At 46.6% G+C, this 17,077-nt stretch overlaps 1 protein-coding gene across 4 annotated transcripts in view; it reads left to right on the plus strand.

Annotated features, from left to right (window-relative positions):
- Positions 1-17,077, plus strand: part of LOC132819891 (BTB/POZ domain-containing protein 3) — a 66,043-nt gene that overhangs the window by 38,023 nt on the left and 10,943 nt on the right. For 2 of the 4 annotated variants that reach the window (XM_060831843.1, XM_060831842.1), the window contains exons 2-4: positions 1,686-1,918; positions 5,576-5,666; positions 9,476-9,594. In XM_060831843.1, the coding sequence (XP_060687826.1) occupies positions 1,761-1,918; positions 5,576-5,666; positions 9,476-9,594 (368 nt within the window). In that variant the 5' untranslated portion in view covers positions 1,686-1,760. Of the gene's footprint in view, positions 1-1,625; positions 1,919-5,575; positions 5,667-9,475; positions 9,595-17,077 lie in introns of those variants that run through there. The other 2 variants (XM_060831841.1, XM_060831845.1) reach the window with 2 other exon arrangements.

Consider the following 17,077-nt stretch of genomic DNA (forward strand, 5'->3'; position numbering starts at 1 on the left):
TATCTTTTTTTAAAATCTTTTTCCTTTCACCTGAAACATTTGCCCCCTAGTCTTGAAATCCCTCAGCCTAGGGAAAAGACACCTCCCATTCACCTTATCTATACCTCTCACATTTTATAAACCTCTATAAAGTCACCCCTCAACCTCCTACATTCCAGTGAAATACATCCCAGCCTATCTAGCCTCTCTTTATTCCTGGCAAAAATCCGTGTAAATCTCTCCTGAGCCCTCTCCAGTCTAACAATGTCATTCCTATAGCAGGGAGACCAGAACTGGACACAGTATTCCAGAAGAGATCTCACCAACATCCTGTAAAATCTCACCATGATGTCCCAACCCCTATACTCACAGGTCTGAGGAATGAAGGCACACTGACTATATGAGGTGCAAACTCCAAGTAATTATTTGTTGGAGTCTGGAAGGAATTGAAATATAGAATCCTTACAGTGCACAAAGAGGCCATTCATCCCATCGAGTCTGCACTAACCTCCAAACAGCATCATAAACAGATCTAGTCCCTAACCTATCCCTGTAACCCTGCATTTCCCATGGCTAACCCACCTCACCTGGGGACTGTGGGCAATTTATCGTGACCAAACCCACCCTAACCTGCACTTTAGACAAGTGAGCCTGTCCTGCAGGGAGCTTTGATGTGTAGGTGCGGGTGTTGGAGAAGTCACACGGGTTATAATCCAACAGGTTTATTTGGAATCAGTAGCTTTCGTTGGGGCTGGTGAAGTGGGAGCTAGCACAGACACTCTGAGCGGAATGGCCTCTACCTGTGCTGAAATGATTCTGTGAAGGGATCACACACACATCTCATCATGTCCAGCAACAACATTCAACAATATTTCAAGCCCTCAGCTGAGAGAAAGAAGGATTGAAGTTCAGAAAGTGAGTGTAAACTCTTTGTGGAATTATTGGAGAGGCGCAGCCCAAGCTGGGGAAGCGGGTGGGTCAGGGTTTTTGGGGAGGGGGGTGGGTGGCGGGGAAGGTGGAGCTTTGGAGTTCGGGACGGGGTGTTGCTGAGGGAGGGTGATGTCCTTTGAACTGCGGCCTGTTTGTGGGTGCCTTTTACAGTAGGTGTCAGTGTTGTGTGATTCTCCCAGGCGCAGTCGGTGTACATTTGTGTTCCTGCCAGTCAGTCTCTGTCTCTCTGCAGGAGAAAAGCCTCGTTTTATTCCTTTTACAAGGAAAGGGGGTGTGTGTGTGTGTGTGAGAGAGAGAGAAACAGAGACTCTTGACGCCTTGAGAGAAGCTGGAGCGAGGTGCAGCAGAGAGAGAGAGAGATAGGGGGGAGGCAGGAGGCAGAAATTCGCTCTTTATTTTCCCCCTGTGCTCTCTCTCTCAGTCGGAGAGGAGCCAGTTCCCTGTTCTCGCACTGAGAAGGAGGGATTGCCTGCAAAGGTACTTTTGCTGGCTTTTGTGAAACTGGGGGGGGGAAAGAATGGTGCAGTTAAAGCTCAGAACGCGGCTCCTGACCGGGGCTGAGGAGGAAGGACCTTGGGAAGAAATCTGTTTTGAGAATTGAAGCCCCAGTCCATTCAGTGAGCCCTCCTCTCCTCCTCCTCCTCCTCCTCCTGCCACTCTCTCCTTGCTCAGTTTCACCTGAGGCTGATGCACCCATGGTCGATGCCAAGGGCAGGAGCATGAGATGTTTGACTTTCTTCCTCATGCTCCCAGAGGCGGTGAAGAAATCTAAGAAGGCATCAAAAGCCAGCCGGCTGCCCGTCTGCTACGATATCCTCACCCTGAACCAGATGATGCCAGGGGAGACTTCCAGCAGCAGCAGCACCAGCAGCAGCAAGAGAGCACCGGCCAACAGCTGCCCCGGCTCCAACTATCAGCAAAACCTCAACAATAACAACACCATCCAGGCTGGTAACTGGCAGGGATTGTACCCCACTATCCGAGAGAGGTAAGGCAGGAGGACTAGCTTCTCCACTTTACAGACAGCCCTTTCTGAATCAATTCTCTACCCAGTCCTTCATTCAGCACCTGAACACTCAGGCAGCTAACCCTCCAGTAACAGCAGCTTTTAGATATTTCCTAATTCTAACCAAGCCTGCTCAGCGATGTTACTGCACATCTCTCTAGTGCAGGTGGGACTCTGAACCCAGGTTCTCCTGGCTCAGAGTTGAGGACACTACCACTGCAAAACAACAGCCCCTTAGCAACAGCATTTAATCCAACTTTTATTATTTACAACCACAGTTCTCTTCTGATCTGCAGTTGGTTTTAAAACAGTTGACCATTTGTGAAACAGCAAGGGCTGAATTTCTTGCTCCGGTTGTGGCTTACTGTTCTATGTACATGCGTGTGGGTGTGAGTCTGTGGGTGTGTGGGTGTGTCTGTGGGTGTGAGTCTGTGTGTGTCTGTGGGTGTGTGTCTGTGGGTGTGTGTCTGTGGGTGTGTGTCTGTGGGTGTGTGTCTGTGGGTGTGAGTCTGTGTGTGCCTGTCTCTGTGAGTGTGTCTGTGTGTCCATGTGTATGCGTGTCTGTGTGTGTGTGTCTGTGAGAGTGTATGCGTGTCTGTGTGTGGGTGTCTGTGTGTGTGTGTGTCTGTGTGAGTGAGTGACTGTGTGTGTGTGTGTGTCTGTATGTGTATGTGTAAGCGTGTATGTCTTTCTGTGTGTGAATTTTTATTATGGCAGTTTTGTATCACACAGGATGCTGAAAGCAATTTGAGTCTGAGAAACCAGCAGCTAAAGTGTTTTCTGTTTGGTGTGTAATCAGGCATTCAGTCACAAATGGGTGTTTGTTTGTATTTTGTGTGTGCGTGTCTGATTTGCCTGAGGTCCTTTGCATGGGGGGGGTTGGGGGGAATGGGGTGGTGGAAGGAGGTAGTTCAGCAATTAGTGGTCCCCATGAACGCCCTGAGAGGGGGAGTTGTTAATTGAACAACAAATTATTTCAAGTGCTCCTGCTTGCATGCAATCTTTCCATCGTAGCTTTCGATGGAGTCACTGAGGATTGAGATTGTGGAAATCCCCCAGGGTCAACTCGCTGGCTTACCCCAAAACAGAGGCAATTTTGTGTCCAGGATAAATGTGCTGCATTTTTAAAATTAAAATCCATTTCAGCCAGAAATTAGGTTCAAAAATGAGATGGGGAGAAGCGGGCAAACATTTGGAGAGAGAGAGAGAAAGTTAAAACGTTTTGTCCCAGTCTCTGACAATTAGGTCAGTAACATAGAGGACATCAGTTTAAAAATTACTGGCTGAAAGATCTGGGGAGAGAAGGGATGAGTTTATTTTAAACATCGAGGGTTGTTAATGGACTGGAAAGCTCTGGAAGCTCTGTAAATAATTTTTGAGAGGGGTTTGCATGTCCATGTGACAGTCAAACAGCAGGAATCTGGGTCTAAACAACAGGTGCAAAGGTCTAGCACGGGCTCAATGGGCCAAATGGTCACTTTCTGGTGGCTGGCAGGAGGGAGAGGGTGGTGGTCTGTGATTCGCACTGAAATAGACCCAGTCAGGAGGGGGATTCCTATCAAACGGGTTTATGGAGAGGGGTGCTGCGGTCAGGAGTAAAATAGAGCTGTGTGAAGGCTTTCCTTGGATTTCTTGGATTGAATCCGATGAAATGTCAGTGTGGGATGTGCTTTTACCGTGAGTGGAGTTTTGAGGGAAGATCTGATTCGCTGGATGTTGTTCCCTTTCGACTGAGGAGGCTGAGGGGAGATTTGATTGAGGATTTTTTTCCCAACTCTGAGGGGCCTCAGTAAAGTGGGACAGAAAGTACCTGGGAGATGATGGCCATGGAGTTATTGTCACTGGGTCGGGAATTCCCAAACTCTGTGGTAATGGGTGTGAATCCCACTACAGTACTTGGTGAAATTTGAGTCAAATTTGGAATTAAAGAAACAAATTTACCAAATGTTGATTGTTTTTTAAAGATTTGCTGATACCCTTTAGGGAGGGGAATCTGTCATTGCTGCCTAGCTGATGTGTGACTCCAACCTGGTTGACTCGTAGTGTACCCTCTGGACAGTTATCTTTATTGGTGCAGTGGTAGTGGCCCAACCTCTGGGTCAGGAGTTCTGGGTTCAAGACCAGAGGTGTGTCGGAACACATCTAAACAAAGGACAATGAACCTTACAGCACAGGAACAGGCCCTTCAGCCCTCCAAGCCTGCACCAAACCAGACCCTCTATCTAAACCTGGAGCCTATTTTCCAAGGATCTGTATCCCTCTGCTCCCTGCTCATTCCTGTGTCTGTCTAGATACATCTTAAATGACACTATCGTGCCCGCCTCCACTGGCAACATGTTCCAGGCACCCACCACTCTCCGTAAAGAACTTTCCACACACATCTCCCTTAAACTATTCTCCTCTCCCCTTGAACTCACGACCCCTATCAATTGAGTCCCCTACTCTGAGGGAAAAAGCTTCTTGCTATCCACCCTGTCTACACCTCTCATGATTTTGCAGACCTCAATCAGGTCCCCCCGAAACTCCGTCTTTCTAATGAAAATAATCCTAATCTACTCAACCTCTTTTCATAGCTAGCGCCCTCCATACCAGGCAATATTCCTGGTGAAGTCGATTTGTTTTTAAATAAATGACTTCGGGTTGGTGTTCCAAACCAACAAATGCTGTTCCAGCAAGCAATGCTCATGCCCGTCGAGTGAGTACAACAACCTGGCCTCCTTTGTCACTGACCAAGGAGCACAGCAGTCAAGAGAAATTCTTTCACTCAAGGAAGTGGTGAGTATCCAGGACTCACTGCACGAAATGAAGGGCTTATGCCCGAAACGTCGATTCTCCTGCCCCTCGGATGCTGCCTGACCTGCTGTGCTTTTCCAGCACTACACTCTCGACTCTAATCTCCAGCATCTGCACTCCTCACTTTCACCTGGGCGAAATGATTTTTGAAAGAGAGACCTCATCACATCTATAAGGTACAGGGTTGAATACCATAACAAATAGGAACTGGAGTAGGCCATTCGGCCCTTCGAGCCTGCTTCACCATTCAGTGGGATTGTGACTGATCCAACATTCCTCATGTCCACTTTCCTGCCCTTTCCCTGTAACCCTTGATTCCCTCACTGATCAAGAACCTATCTCAGCCTTAAGTGTGCACAAGGACTCTGTCCCCACAGCTCTCTCTGTGACAAGGAGTTGCAAAGACATTCAACCCTCTGAGAGAAGGAATTCCTCCCCATCTCATTCTGAAATTGGTGCCCCTTTATACCCTCTGGTCCTAGACTCCCCCATGAGGGGGAAACATCCTCTCAACATTGACCCTGTCAAGTCCCTTAAGAATCCGATATGTTTCAAAGAGGTCACCTCCCATACTTCTAAACTCCAGGGAGTAGAGTCCCAACCTGTTTAAATTTTGCTCCTAAGACAATCCCTCCAAGCCAGGGATCATGCTGGTGAACCTTTACTGAGCTCACTCCAATGAAATGAACTGACCCTGAAGGCTACCGCTTTCAGCGCTGCTCTTGTTGCATCCAGTATATCCATGGTGGACTGAATGGCCTCTCTCTGAGCTGTAAAACTCCTGTAGTCCCGTCGTGCATGACGTTTTCTGATCACACACAAGCGTGACACTCTCCTCTCCCCTAGAAATGCCGTGATGTTTAACAATGACCTGATGGCGGATGTTCACTTTGTTGTGGGACCACAAGGAGGATCCCAGCGGTTGCCTGGGCACAAGGTAAGGAGCGCGCGGGGGGTGGGGTGGGGTGGGGCACGGTTGGACGGAGGGGGTGGGGGTCGCGATGCAGATTGAGACGGTTATTCGGCAAAACATCAGCATGCCTCAATAACCTGCGCTCGCTTTGGTCAACTTTTGAACCATCATCCATCATACTGTGGATGTGCTTTCCAAAATAAAAATCATTTTATAACCCAGTCAGAAAGGCTGAGAGAATGCTGGCCTTTAGATCTCATTTACTAAATTACAAGGGGCATTGCAGAACGGGCTGCAGGTACACCTGAAGCCCAGAGACCTTACCTGGAGTCACTGTCAGTGATTCTGGCCACTACAAAGAATATTGGGGGCTGTGGAGGGAGTGCAGTGTAGATTGACAGGAGTTATCCCTGGAACCAGTAACAATAAATTACCAGGAGAGAGCAAACACAAACTAGGATTGTTCCTTGTGGAATATAAAAGGTTTAGGGGTTCATTGAGATATTAATGGAAACAGATTGGGTAGATGGAGCGATACTATTTTACCAGGCTGGCCAGTCTAGGACTGGGGGGGTGGAGTCTAAAAGTGGGAATGGGATTGCAGTGAAGAAACATTCTCATGCATAATGATTGGCAGATGGTTAGAGCTACCTTCCACAAATGGCTAATGATCCTACATCAGTTATTAATGCTTTAAGCCAGTGATCCTGTTTCTCTTAGTCAGGGATTTGGGGACAAGGCAGGTGGGACTTGGAGTCAGCTACCAGGATCTCTTTGAATGGTGGAACGATGGGCTGAATGGCCTGCTCTTGTGTCCCCGTGAAAGTTTTGTAACATAAAATGCTACAAGTCTTCCGTCAAAAATATTTGGAACAGTATTTTGAAACAAAGTGAGATTTGGTTGTGAAACAAATTCCTTTTCAACTGATCAAACTGTCCAGTGGAAACACTGTTAAAACTTTGCACAAACTGTTTTCTTCACTGTTTTAATGTTGGTCATTCAATGACGTTGAAGACCGAAATGCCAATGCTTGGAAATTATGAAGCTGGGTGAATTTGAATTCTGAGCTGAAAATGTGTTGCTAGAAAAGCGCAGCAGGTCAGGCAGCATCCAAGGAGCAGGAGATTTGACGTTTTGGGCATAAGCCCTTCTTCATGAAATTGATTCCTGAAGAAGGGCTTATGCCCGAAACGTCGAATCTCCTGCTCCTTGGATGCTGCCTGACCTGCTGCGCTTTTCCAGCAACACAATTTCAGCTCTGATCTCCAGCATCTGCAGACCTCATTTTCTCCTCTGAATTTGAATTCTGGCCTAGGATTTACCCTTGTTGCTGATGTTGCTTAGTGTCTCCAGCAGGTCCATCCTACCTGCTGACACTTAATTGAGAGTCTAATGATAACCATGAAATTGTTGGGGGGGGGGGTAAAACCCCATCTGGTTCACTAAAACCCTTCAGGGAAGGAAGTCTGCTAACCTTACCTGGTCTGGCCTACATGTGACTCCAGACCCACAGCAATGAGTCTGACTCTTACTTGCCCTCTGGGCAATTAGGGATGGGCAATAAATGTTGGCGATTATCCACAATCCATGCATGAATTAAAAAAAAACTGCCAACAGAACTGGGCCCCATACCCCGTACAGAAGACTTGCAGCATTTTATGTTACATAACTCTCATGGGGACACGAGCAGGCCATTCAGCCCATTGCTCCCAGGCAAGAGAGATTGGCCCAGGAGGAAGTACAATGAAGGTTTACAAGAATGATAACTCCAGAAGGTCAGGTATGAGGAGAGGTTGTACAAATTTAGCCTGTTTCCTCCAGAATTTAATGTTTGACAAGTGGTCTGATCAAGTCTTCAAAATATTAACAGGCAAGGACAGGATAGATATTTCTATTGGCTGGGGATTCTAGAACTAGGGGCATTGTCTGAGAATTAGGGCCAGACCGTTCAGGAGAGATGTGAGGAAGCACTTCTCCACACACAGGGTTGGCGAGGTTTGGAACTCTCTTCCACAAATGGCATTGGATTCTGGATCAGTTGTTAATTTTAAATCTGAGTGGATAATATTTGAAGCAAAGGTATTATAGTTTGTGGGCCAAAGGAAGGTTACATAGAATTAGGCCACAGATCAATCAGAATTTCATTGGATGGCAGAACAGGCCAACTGAGTGGCCCACTCTTGTTCCTGCGTTCCAATGTTTACAGCAAGGATAGATTGTTCCTTCCATTAACTGAGAATTTCAGAGGAGAATTAACTGGTCAGTCATTACAAAAGCAATAAATGCATCAACCCCAGTACTCTGCCCACTGACCCACGCTGGAAAATGTCATTTTGCACCCCTGCAGTGTTAGTAATCAGAATGAGATGTATTTTACTCCTGCATTTGGGTGATCATCAACATGGCTTGCCGGATAGGGTCAGTGTTCATGGGGGTGTCTTTAGGCTAGTGATAGGGGCTGGAGGGGAAAAAGGAATGAGCAAATAGGTGGAGACAGCACTCAGAAAGTCAGGTAGACCAAAGGATGGCTGATGGTAAGCCAGGGAGGACGATGAGCTGACAATGGAGACCTTGAGTAAGTGAAAATGGGCTAGCTGTGTTAAAAGCAGCCCATGTTATCACGGGCCCTGGGGTTTGGGGCTGGGTAAAGGATGTGGAAGGTGGTGTTCAGGCCCTAAAATTAAAACCATTGAGTTGGTAAACGCTCCCACTCAAAAAGGCTACTCAAAAAAATCTCTTCCAAAACTTTAAATTACTTTATTGTCACAAGTACTCAAATGATTGATTGATTAATTGATTGTCACGTGTACAAAGTACAGTGAAAAGCTTTGTTTATGAGCAGTGCAGGCAGATCATAGCAGGGATGTAGAGATCAGAGAGACTTAGGTAGAGACTGACAGGTTAAATTAGGCAAGAGCATTGGTAGCAAGGTCAGGATTATTTGAGGTGAGAGAGTCCATTCATTGGTCTAATAATGACTGGGAAGAACCTGTGGAAGGTGTACAAGTTGAAAAATGTGTTGCTGGAAAAGCGCAGCAGGTCAGGCAGCATCCAAGGAGCAGGAGAATTGACGTTTCGGGCATAAGCCCTTCTTCAGGAATTCTGAAGATTCCTGAAGAAGGGCTTATGCCCAAAACGTCGATTCTCCTGCTCCTTGGATGCTGCCTGACCTGCTGTGCTTTTCCAGCAACACATTTTTCAGTTCTGATCTCTAGCATCTGTAGTCCTCACTTTCTCCAAGGTGTACAAGTTGTTAGGTACATAGGGATCTAGGTACAGTTTCTTCAGTTACAGTTCTTAGTAAAATCCATGATTTGGAGGAGCCAGTGTTGGACTGGGCTGGACAAAGTTAAAAATCACACACCAGGTTATAGTCCACCAGGTTTAATTGGAAGCACTAGATTTTGGAGCAATGCTCCTTCATCAGGTGGTTTTGTCCACAAATACCTGATGAAGGAGCGGCGCTCCGAACACTACTGCTTCCAATGAAACCTGTTGGACTATAACCTGGTGTTGTGTGTGATTTTTAACTTAGAAAAATCCAGCATTGCAGGTTTTAGGAAGAAATTATAAAATGAAGAAAGCAACACTTCAGAACAACAGTCTTCCAACATCAACTGGTGCTAGGTCAGTTGATAACTTGGAATTTGGGAACGATAGAATATTTCCATCTAAAGGGACATAGGACAAAGGCAACTCTCTGAAGGTAGGCCACAGAGCAGCCATGAGAAGTTAATTGAGCTCCTCCTGTTCCCAAGTTGCCGTGAACCTGTTAGTGTTCGCTCCACAATCTTAGTAGTTGTAACTGCTCTTTCAATCTCCGTCCCCGCAGTATGTCCTGGCCGTGGGCAGCTCAGTATTTCACGCGATGTTTTACGGGGAATTGGCGGAAGACAAGGATGAAATTCGAATTCCTGATGTCGAACCATGTGCTTTCCTCGCCATGCTGAAGTGAGTGCCGCTGTCTCTTTCATGGTGAAAGCATTTGACGTAGAGGTTTGGTTTGGGAAACAAATGGTGTTGTATATGTGTTGGAAATAATTAAAGCAAAGAATTTGCTGTGTTGGGCTGACATTTAGAGTCATTGTGTCATACAGAGGGAGATAGACCCTTCGGTCCAACCAGTCCATTCCGACCATAATCCCAAACTAAACTAGTCCCACCTGCCCCGTTTGACCCATATCCCTCCAAACCTTTCTTTAGATTAGATTACATACAGTGTGGAAACAGGCCCTTCGGCCCAACAAGTCCACACCGACCCGCCGAAGCGCAACCCACCCATACCCGTACATTTACCCCTTACCTAACACTACGGGCAATTTAGCATGGCCAATTCACCTGACCTGCACATCTTTGGACTGTGGGAGGAAACCGGAGCACCCGGAGGAAACCCACGCAGACACGGGGAGAACGTGCAAACTCCACACAGTCAGTCGCCTGAGTTGGGAATTGAACCTGGGTCTCAAGCGCTGTGAGGCAGCAGTCCTAACCACTGTGCCACCGTTCATGCAAGTGTCTTTTAAACATTGTAACTGTGCCTGCATCCACCACTTCCTCAGGCAGTTGATTCCACACACACGAACCATCCTCTGTGTAAAAAGAACTTGCCCCGATGTCTTTTTTAAATCTCTCGCCTCTCACATTAAAAATGTGTCTCCTAGTCTTGAAATCCCAGAGAAAAGATAACCACCATTAACTCTATCTATCCCCCTCAATGTCATATTATTGGTCACCCAACTTTAATTGGCTTTGAGAAGCTGTTGGTGAATCACATTTGGAAGCTATTGCAGTATATGTGCTGAAGGCAGACACACAGTGCCCTGAGGGAGACAACTGCAGGATTCTGATCCAATGGCACTGAAGGAACGGTGATATGTTTCCAAGTCAGGATGGCTTGGAGGGGAACTTGCAGGGGGGTGGTGTTCCCATGTATCTGCTGCCTTTGTCCTTCTAGGTGATAGCGGGTGTGGGCTTGGAAGCTCCTGTCGAAGGAGCCTCAGTGAGTTGCTGTAGTGCATCTTGTAGCTGGCAAACACCGCAGTACAGACTGAGCTTTTGTCATTTGTGAAGCAGGAGCTAGTGCCAATACAAATAACAGCGTAGGAGGTATGACCAGAGAGTTGCAGATGACATGAGCAATAGTGATAAACAGCGAGAGGATGAGCCTTAGACTGCAGGACAATATATGGACAGGATAGTCAGATGGCCTGAAAGTGTGAGGGGATGCATTTTTGGGAGGATGAACACGGTAAGGGTGTACCCATTGAATGGTAGGATGCTAGGAAATACAGAGGATCAATGGGATCTTCCTGTGCATGTCCATAGATACTTGAAAGCAAAAGGACAGGTAGATAAAGGAGGTTTCCTTCAGTGAATGCATTGAATACAGCAGCTGGGAGATTCTGATGGATCTGTATATAATATTAGTTAGACCACAGCTGGAGTACTGTGTGCAGCTCCGGTCACCACTCTATAGGAAGGATGTGATGGCACTCGTCAGGGTGCAGAGGAGGTTCACCAAGATGTTACCCGTCCTAGGGTAATTCAGCTCTGAAGAGGGCTGGGGTTAATTTCCTAAGGGCAGCAAAGACTAAGGGGGGACCTGACTGAGTTGTCCAAACTTCTGAAGGGCATAGTCAGGGTCGAAGGGGAGAAACGTTTCCCCTTAGTAGAGGGGTCAGTAACTGGGAGACACAAGTAACTTAAGGTTTAGAGGAGATTTGATGATAGTTATTTCCACCCAGAGTGTGGTGGGCATCAGGAACTCACTGCCTATAAGGGTGGGAGAGGCAGGAACCCTCAACATTGAAGAGGTGTTTAGATGAGCCTTTGAAATAACACAGGCGGACATGATGGACCGAAGGGCCGGTTTCTGTGCTGTAAAAATGCTATGCCTCCAGTATCCTAAGACAAGCAATTTTACAAGGCTGTACTGTAGTTAGATTTCAAACAAAACGTCTTGCTGTATCTAAATATGGAATGGCTTCTAATATTTTGGACTGTGAAGGGAAACACAGTCTTACCCTCTGTCCTAAGCATTTGGCATTCAGCTCTCAAACCCAGTATAAGGCACTTATTATAATTCACACTGTGGCACAGTGCCATTATTGTATCCTGCAATGTGATCATTCCACAAAGGAATCAAAATGGGAGCGATCATTTCCAACACGAGCACTTCCTGTGTGTAAAATGAGGTTGAGTCTGAGGGTAGCTGGTTGGCTGACAGAGCTGGGTTGTCAGGGCAGTGTGTGTTGAGTCTGAGGGTAGTTGGTTGGCTGACAGAGCTGGGTTGTCAGCGCAGTGTGTGTTGAGTCTGAGGGTAGCTGGTTGGCTGACAGAGCTGGGTTGTCAGGGCAGTGTATGTGTGCCTGTGAAGGTGTATTTTCTGCCATCAGCGATAATAACAGCAACAGACTTAACATGTCACCACGTCAACTATACTGAAACCTCCAGGCCCGATACTGACCTTGACACAGTACAGTTTCTGCTCCAGGTTTGTACTATTTCCAGGTTAATACAGTCGAGAAACCACATAGCTTTACCATTTCATGGGAGTGCAGTCTCCACAGTGGTCACACATTGATCACTCGTAATGCTAAAGATTTCTACCAGGAACCACTCTGCCGACTTTTCTGAAATTCTCCACAAACTGGAAGACTGAAGTAACTGAGGAACACCAATGACTGTACAATACACTTGCATTAATACTCATAATTCGATGGACCGTAAGAAATATAATCTTATTTCAGTAAATTGCAAGAAAGAAAGGCTTGCATCAGTCACAATTAGTCTCAATATGAATTTTAATCTGAATTTCAGATAGTAATGGGGATTGACAGGAACCTGTCTGCAGCTCTGGCAGGAGATAGATTTGAGATCACAATCACATGTCTCTTGCCCCAGTAATCATAGAATCCCGTGATTATGGGGTCAGTACACAAGTGATTGTGATTCCATAATGGCTACATTATTTCATTGACCATTGCTCACCACGCTGACAGAAGGATGTGGATGCTTTGGAGAGGGGACAGGAAAGGTTTACCAGGATGTTGCCCGGTATGGAGGAATTGAAGTGTTGAGGAAAGATTGGGCAGACTGGGTTTGTTTTCACTGGAATGCAGGAGGTTGAGGGGCGACCTGATAGAAGTTTATAAGATTGTGAATGACATGGGCAGAGTGGAAAATATGAGGCTTTCTCCCAGGGTGGAGTGGTCAATTGCTACGGGACACAGAGTCAAGGTGCAGGGTCGGGGAGGGGTATGTTTAAAAGAGATGTGCGAGGCAGGTTTTTCACACAAAGGGTGGTGAGTGCCTGGAACCTGGACCTGGACGAATATATGAATAAGAAGGGAGTAGATTAGATAACCTACAGTATGGAAACAGGCCCTTCGGCCCAACAAGTCCATACTGACCCTCCAAAGAGCAACCCACCCAGACCCATTCTCTTACACCTAACACTACAGGCAATTTAGCATGGCCAATTCACCTAACCTGGGATACGGATCCTGTAAGGGAAGACCATTTTAGTATGGAAGGACAAAATGTGTCAGTGCTATTCCTGTGCTGTATTGTACTTTGTTAAAATGAGACAAGAAGTCAAAGCTGTTTGTCTTAGACTCACCGGGACCGGGATGCTGCAAGGCCTGCTGAGCTTTCCAGCAATTTCTGATTTTGTTACCAATTTAGGATTAATAGTCAGGTTCGCAGCATAATTTCCTTTCCTTCATGGCTCTACTTAAGGGCTTTTTTCTGGGCTTTGGGGCCTACTTTTACATTCTCTCAAACTCCTTTAGGAGATGCATTTCCACAGTAATGTTACCTTCTACAGTTGTGTGGACAAGTGTGATATTTGGACTCTCTGCCTGAAGCTGAATTAATCAATATCCTCAATAATTAACAGCCCTCCTTTAAAACATGAAGCCACAGCACACAAGGAAAGCTGCGAATTATCAAACATTCCAGTATTTAAATTGGATCAGGCAAAAGTCAAAGTTAGCAACAAAGTCTTTTTTTTCAAAATAACTGACACACTTCTACAGACAAAAAGGCCATCACCCTAAACCCACCTTCTAGAGTGGTGAGTTCACAGTTAATGTATTTCTATCACACGTACGCTAAATGGGAAGTTCTTAACTAGATAGTTATACTTTTTTTTTAAACTGCATCCCAGATCTCATTTTCCAATTCAACTTTCTTACCATTTGACACGTTGCCCATTGCCGGTGCCCACTATGTCTTTCCCGTGTAGTAGCTCCCGAACATCTGCAGCCTTAAACTTGAGTTTCCACATTAATTTGTGAGAAATTTATCACTTCAACAGTTTGAAGATTTTCTAATTATTAGCTAGTGGAGTGTTGACTTTGTTGACAAATTTATAATTTTCCCTCTTTCTGTCCCTCTAACTGCCCCAATATTCGATGTTTGAAGTTTGTTTTTGTCCACCAGAGAGGGAAGGTGAGGTCTTGGTTTAATGCCCCATCAGAGGAATCTCCACCGTAGGGCAGCACGGTGGCCCAATGGTTAGCACCGCTGCCTCGCAGCACCAGGGACCTGAGTTTGATTCCAGCCTTGAGCGAATGTCTGTGTGGAATTTGCACATTCTCCCTGTGTCTGCGTGGTTTTCCTCTGGGCACTCCAGTTTCCTCCCACAGTCCAAAAACGTTCAGGTTAGGATGGATTGACCATGCTAAATTGTCCATAGTATTCAGGGACGTGTAGGTTAGCCATGAGTAATGCAGGGTAACAGGGATGGGCTTGGGTCTGGGTGGGATGTTCTTCAGAGGGTAGGTGTGGACTCAATGGGACAAATAGCCTGCTCCTATGATGTAGGGATTCTACAATAGTGATGCACTCTCAATCCTGCATCAGCTCCAGTAACCTGGACAGAGATGATGCTCAAGAGTTTAGAGTGGGACTTGAACCCACAACCTCATGTCTCAAGGGATGCCACTGCCTGAGCAATGGCTGACAGTGTAATAATAACAACTGGCATTAAAATAGGATCTTTAAAGCAGAAAGATCCTTCCGAAGTGTTTAACACTGACTCAATGGAAAAGCAAGATTCCTAAAGTGGGGCTTGAACCTCTGACTCTGAAACCAAGCTGTCAAGAAAACGTTTGTTTCCCGATTACCAAGATTGATATTAGGCTGTGGAAAAGATGGACTCCCTCATTAGCGTCAGGTGTTATAAAGTCGTAGTACATAGAGTCATGCAGCACGGAAACAGACCCTTCGGTCCAACCAGTTCGTGCTCCAACATGTTCCCAAACTAAACTAGCCCCACCTGCCTGCTCCTGGCCTACATCCCTCCAAACATTTCTTATTCATCTACTTATCCAAATGTCTTTTAATCATTGTAACTGTACCCACATCCATCACTTCCTCAGGACGCTCATTCCACACAGGAACCACTTGTTTAAAAAAATTGCCCCTCATGTCTTTTTTAAATCTCTCTCCTCTCGCCTTGAAAAGATGCCCCCTGGTTTTGAAACCCCCCCACCCTAGGGTTTGTGGAATTTGTGGCCCTGATATTGCAGAGCAGGAAACAATACTTAAAATAGTGCAGGCACACACTCACACTCACACATATACACACACACACACACATACATGCACACACACTCTCACGCACACACACACTCTCACTCACTCACACACTCTCACTCACTCACACACTCATACTCTCAAACACACACATGCACACACTCTCTCACACACTCACACTCTCACTCTCACACACACACATGCACACACACTTTCACACACTCACTCTCACTCACACTCACACACTCTTACACACACACCTGCACACACACTCACACTCTCACACACACACACACACACACACTCACTCACATACTAACACTCTATCTCACACACACACACTCACACTCTCTCTCTCACACACACACGCACACACATACTCACACTCTCTCACACACACGCACACAGACACTCACTCACATACTCACACTCTATCTCACACAAACACACACACACACACACACACTAGTTGTTCTTTTATGAAGAGCTGAGGAGGGTTACACCTTGAAAAGTTTTTAATCTGTTGTTTGTAATGATTTAAAATTCCTTGGAAGGAGGATATACAAGGAAGAACTAAACCTGGAAACCCCTCTAAACACCAGTTTTTGTGTCATATAAGCAAGGGGTTTGAGTAGAGGTGAGTAACGAGAAATTCCTCTCACTTTCTGGCTACTTTTGTATTTGTTTATATTTGTACTGTAAGAGTGGGCGTGGATCTTGGCTGCTGGATGGAAAGCTGGTAAGGCTGGAGATAGGATTGGAGTGTTATCTAATCAGCCATGATCTCATTGACGGCTGGAGCAGACTCGATGGGCTGAATGGCCGGCTCCTATTTCTTGTGATGTCAACAGCCACACATTACCTCGTTCCTTCATGACTTAAACTTTGAAAACAGGAGCAGGAGTAGGCCATTCTGCCCTTTTGGGCCTACTCCCCATTCTCTGTCATTACGGCTTAATTCCATTCAGGCCCTTGACAGGCCAGCGATACCCGTCCCAGCCAGATCAAGGACCCAAGGAGGTCCCACCGGCCAGTCAGAGATCGGCAGCTGTAATGCTCAGCAGCGCCACCATGGAGGCATGGCTGAGTCAGGTACAACACCCAGCAGAGGCCCAGTGTGGTGTTTGGATGACAATCTACAGGCGAATGGTGGGGGAGAATGGGGGAAAAGTGGGGAGAGAAGTGAGAGGAGGGGAGTATTTCAACATCAAGGGCAAATGGGTGACAGTCAGTGCCCTCCTCTTCTCAATGCTAGGTACCTCAATTGGGCATTGAGCACCCTTAAGGGGTAGCTACTTCCCCCTTCCGCCCACAACATTCAGGTAACCCCACAGGACTCTGCCTATCATGCTCCTCAACGACGCCCCAGGCTGGGTTAATGCCCGTCCTGCCTTGACACACATTAATGGTCCATATAAAGGTCATAATTAGTATTGGGGTGGGGAAACTGTACTGGGTAGTCTTACCACAAACCTCATAGTGGGCCATCAGTAGAGGGGGAATGGGTGGTTTTCATCTGTCCCATCCCCTGCCTGAGCCCCTCCCCAAACTCACCAGCTTGGGGTGGGGGGTGTCCAAGCACCCACTAACAAAGGTGCATATTGGCCAGAGGGGTAAGACTGCTGCTGTGCAATCCCACATCGACCCCCTCCACCCTGCCTTAGCTAGCCAGCTCAGCCTTGGTCTGAATGAGGAACAGTACAAGCCCGAGGGGCTGAGTGGCCCTATGTATGTAGCTAACATCTTAACATGAGGAGGAGGAGGTTTCAATCCCCAACCGACACCATCCCCAGCCCCTTTTGATAGAGGCAGCGGTGTGTTGAAATGGGCCAGTCATCTGATTGTCATTGACAGAGCGGTGCTCTGAGCAGTCACCATTGGAGAGATCAGC

This window comes from Hemiscyllium ocellatum, chromosome 10 (genome assembly GCF_020745735.1).
Source record: "Hemiscyllium ocellatum isolate sHemOce1 chromosome 10, sHemOce1.pat.X.cur, whole genome shotgun sequence".
Taxonomy (NCBI): Eukaryota; Metazoa; Chordata; class Chondrichthyes; order Orectolobiformes; family Hemiscylliidae; genus Hemiscyllium; species Hemiscyllium ocellatum.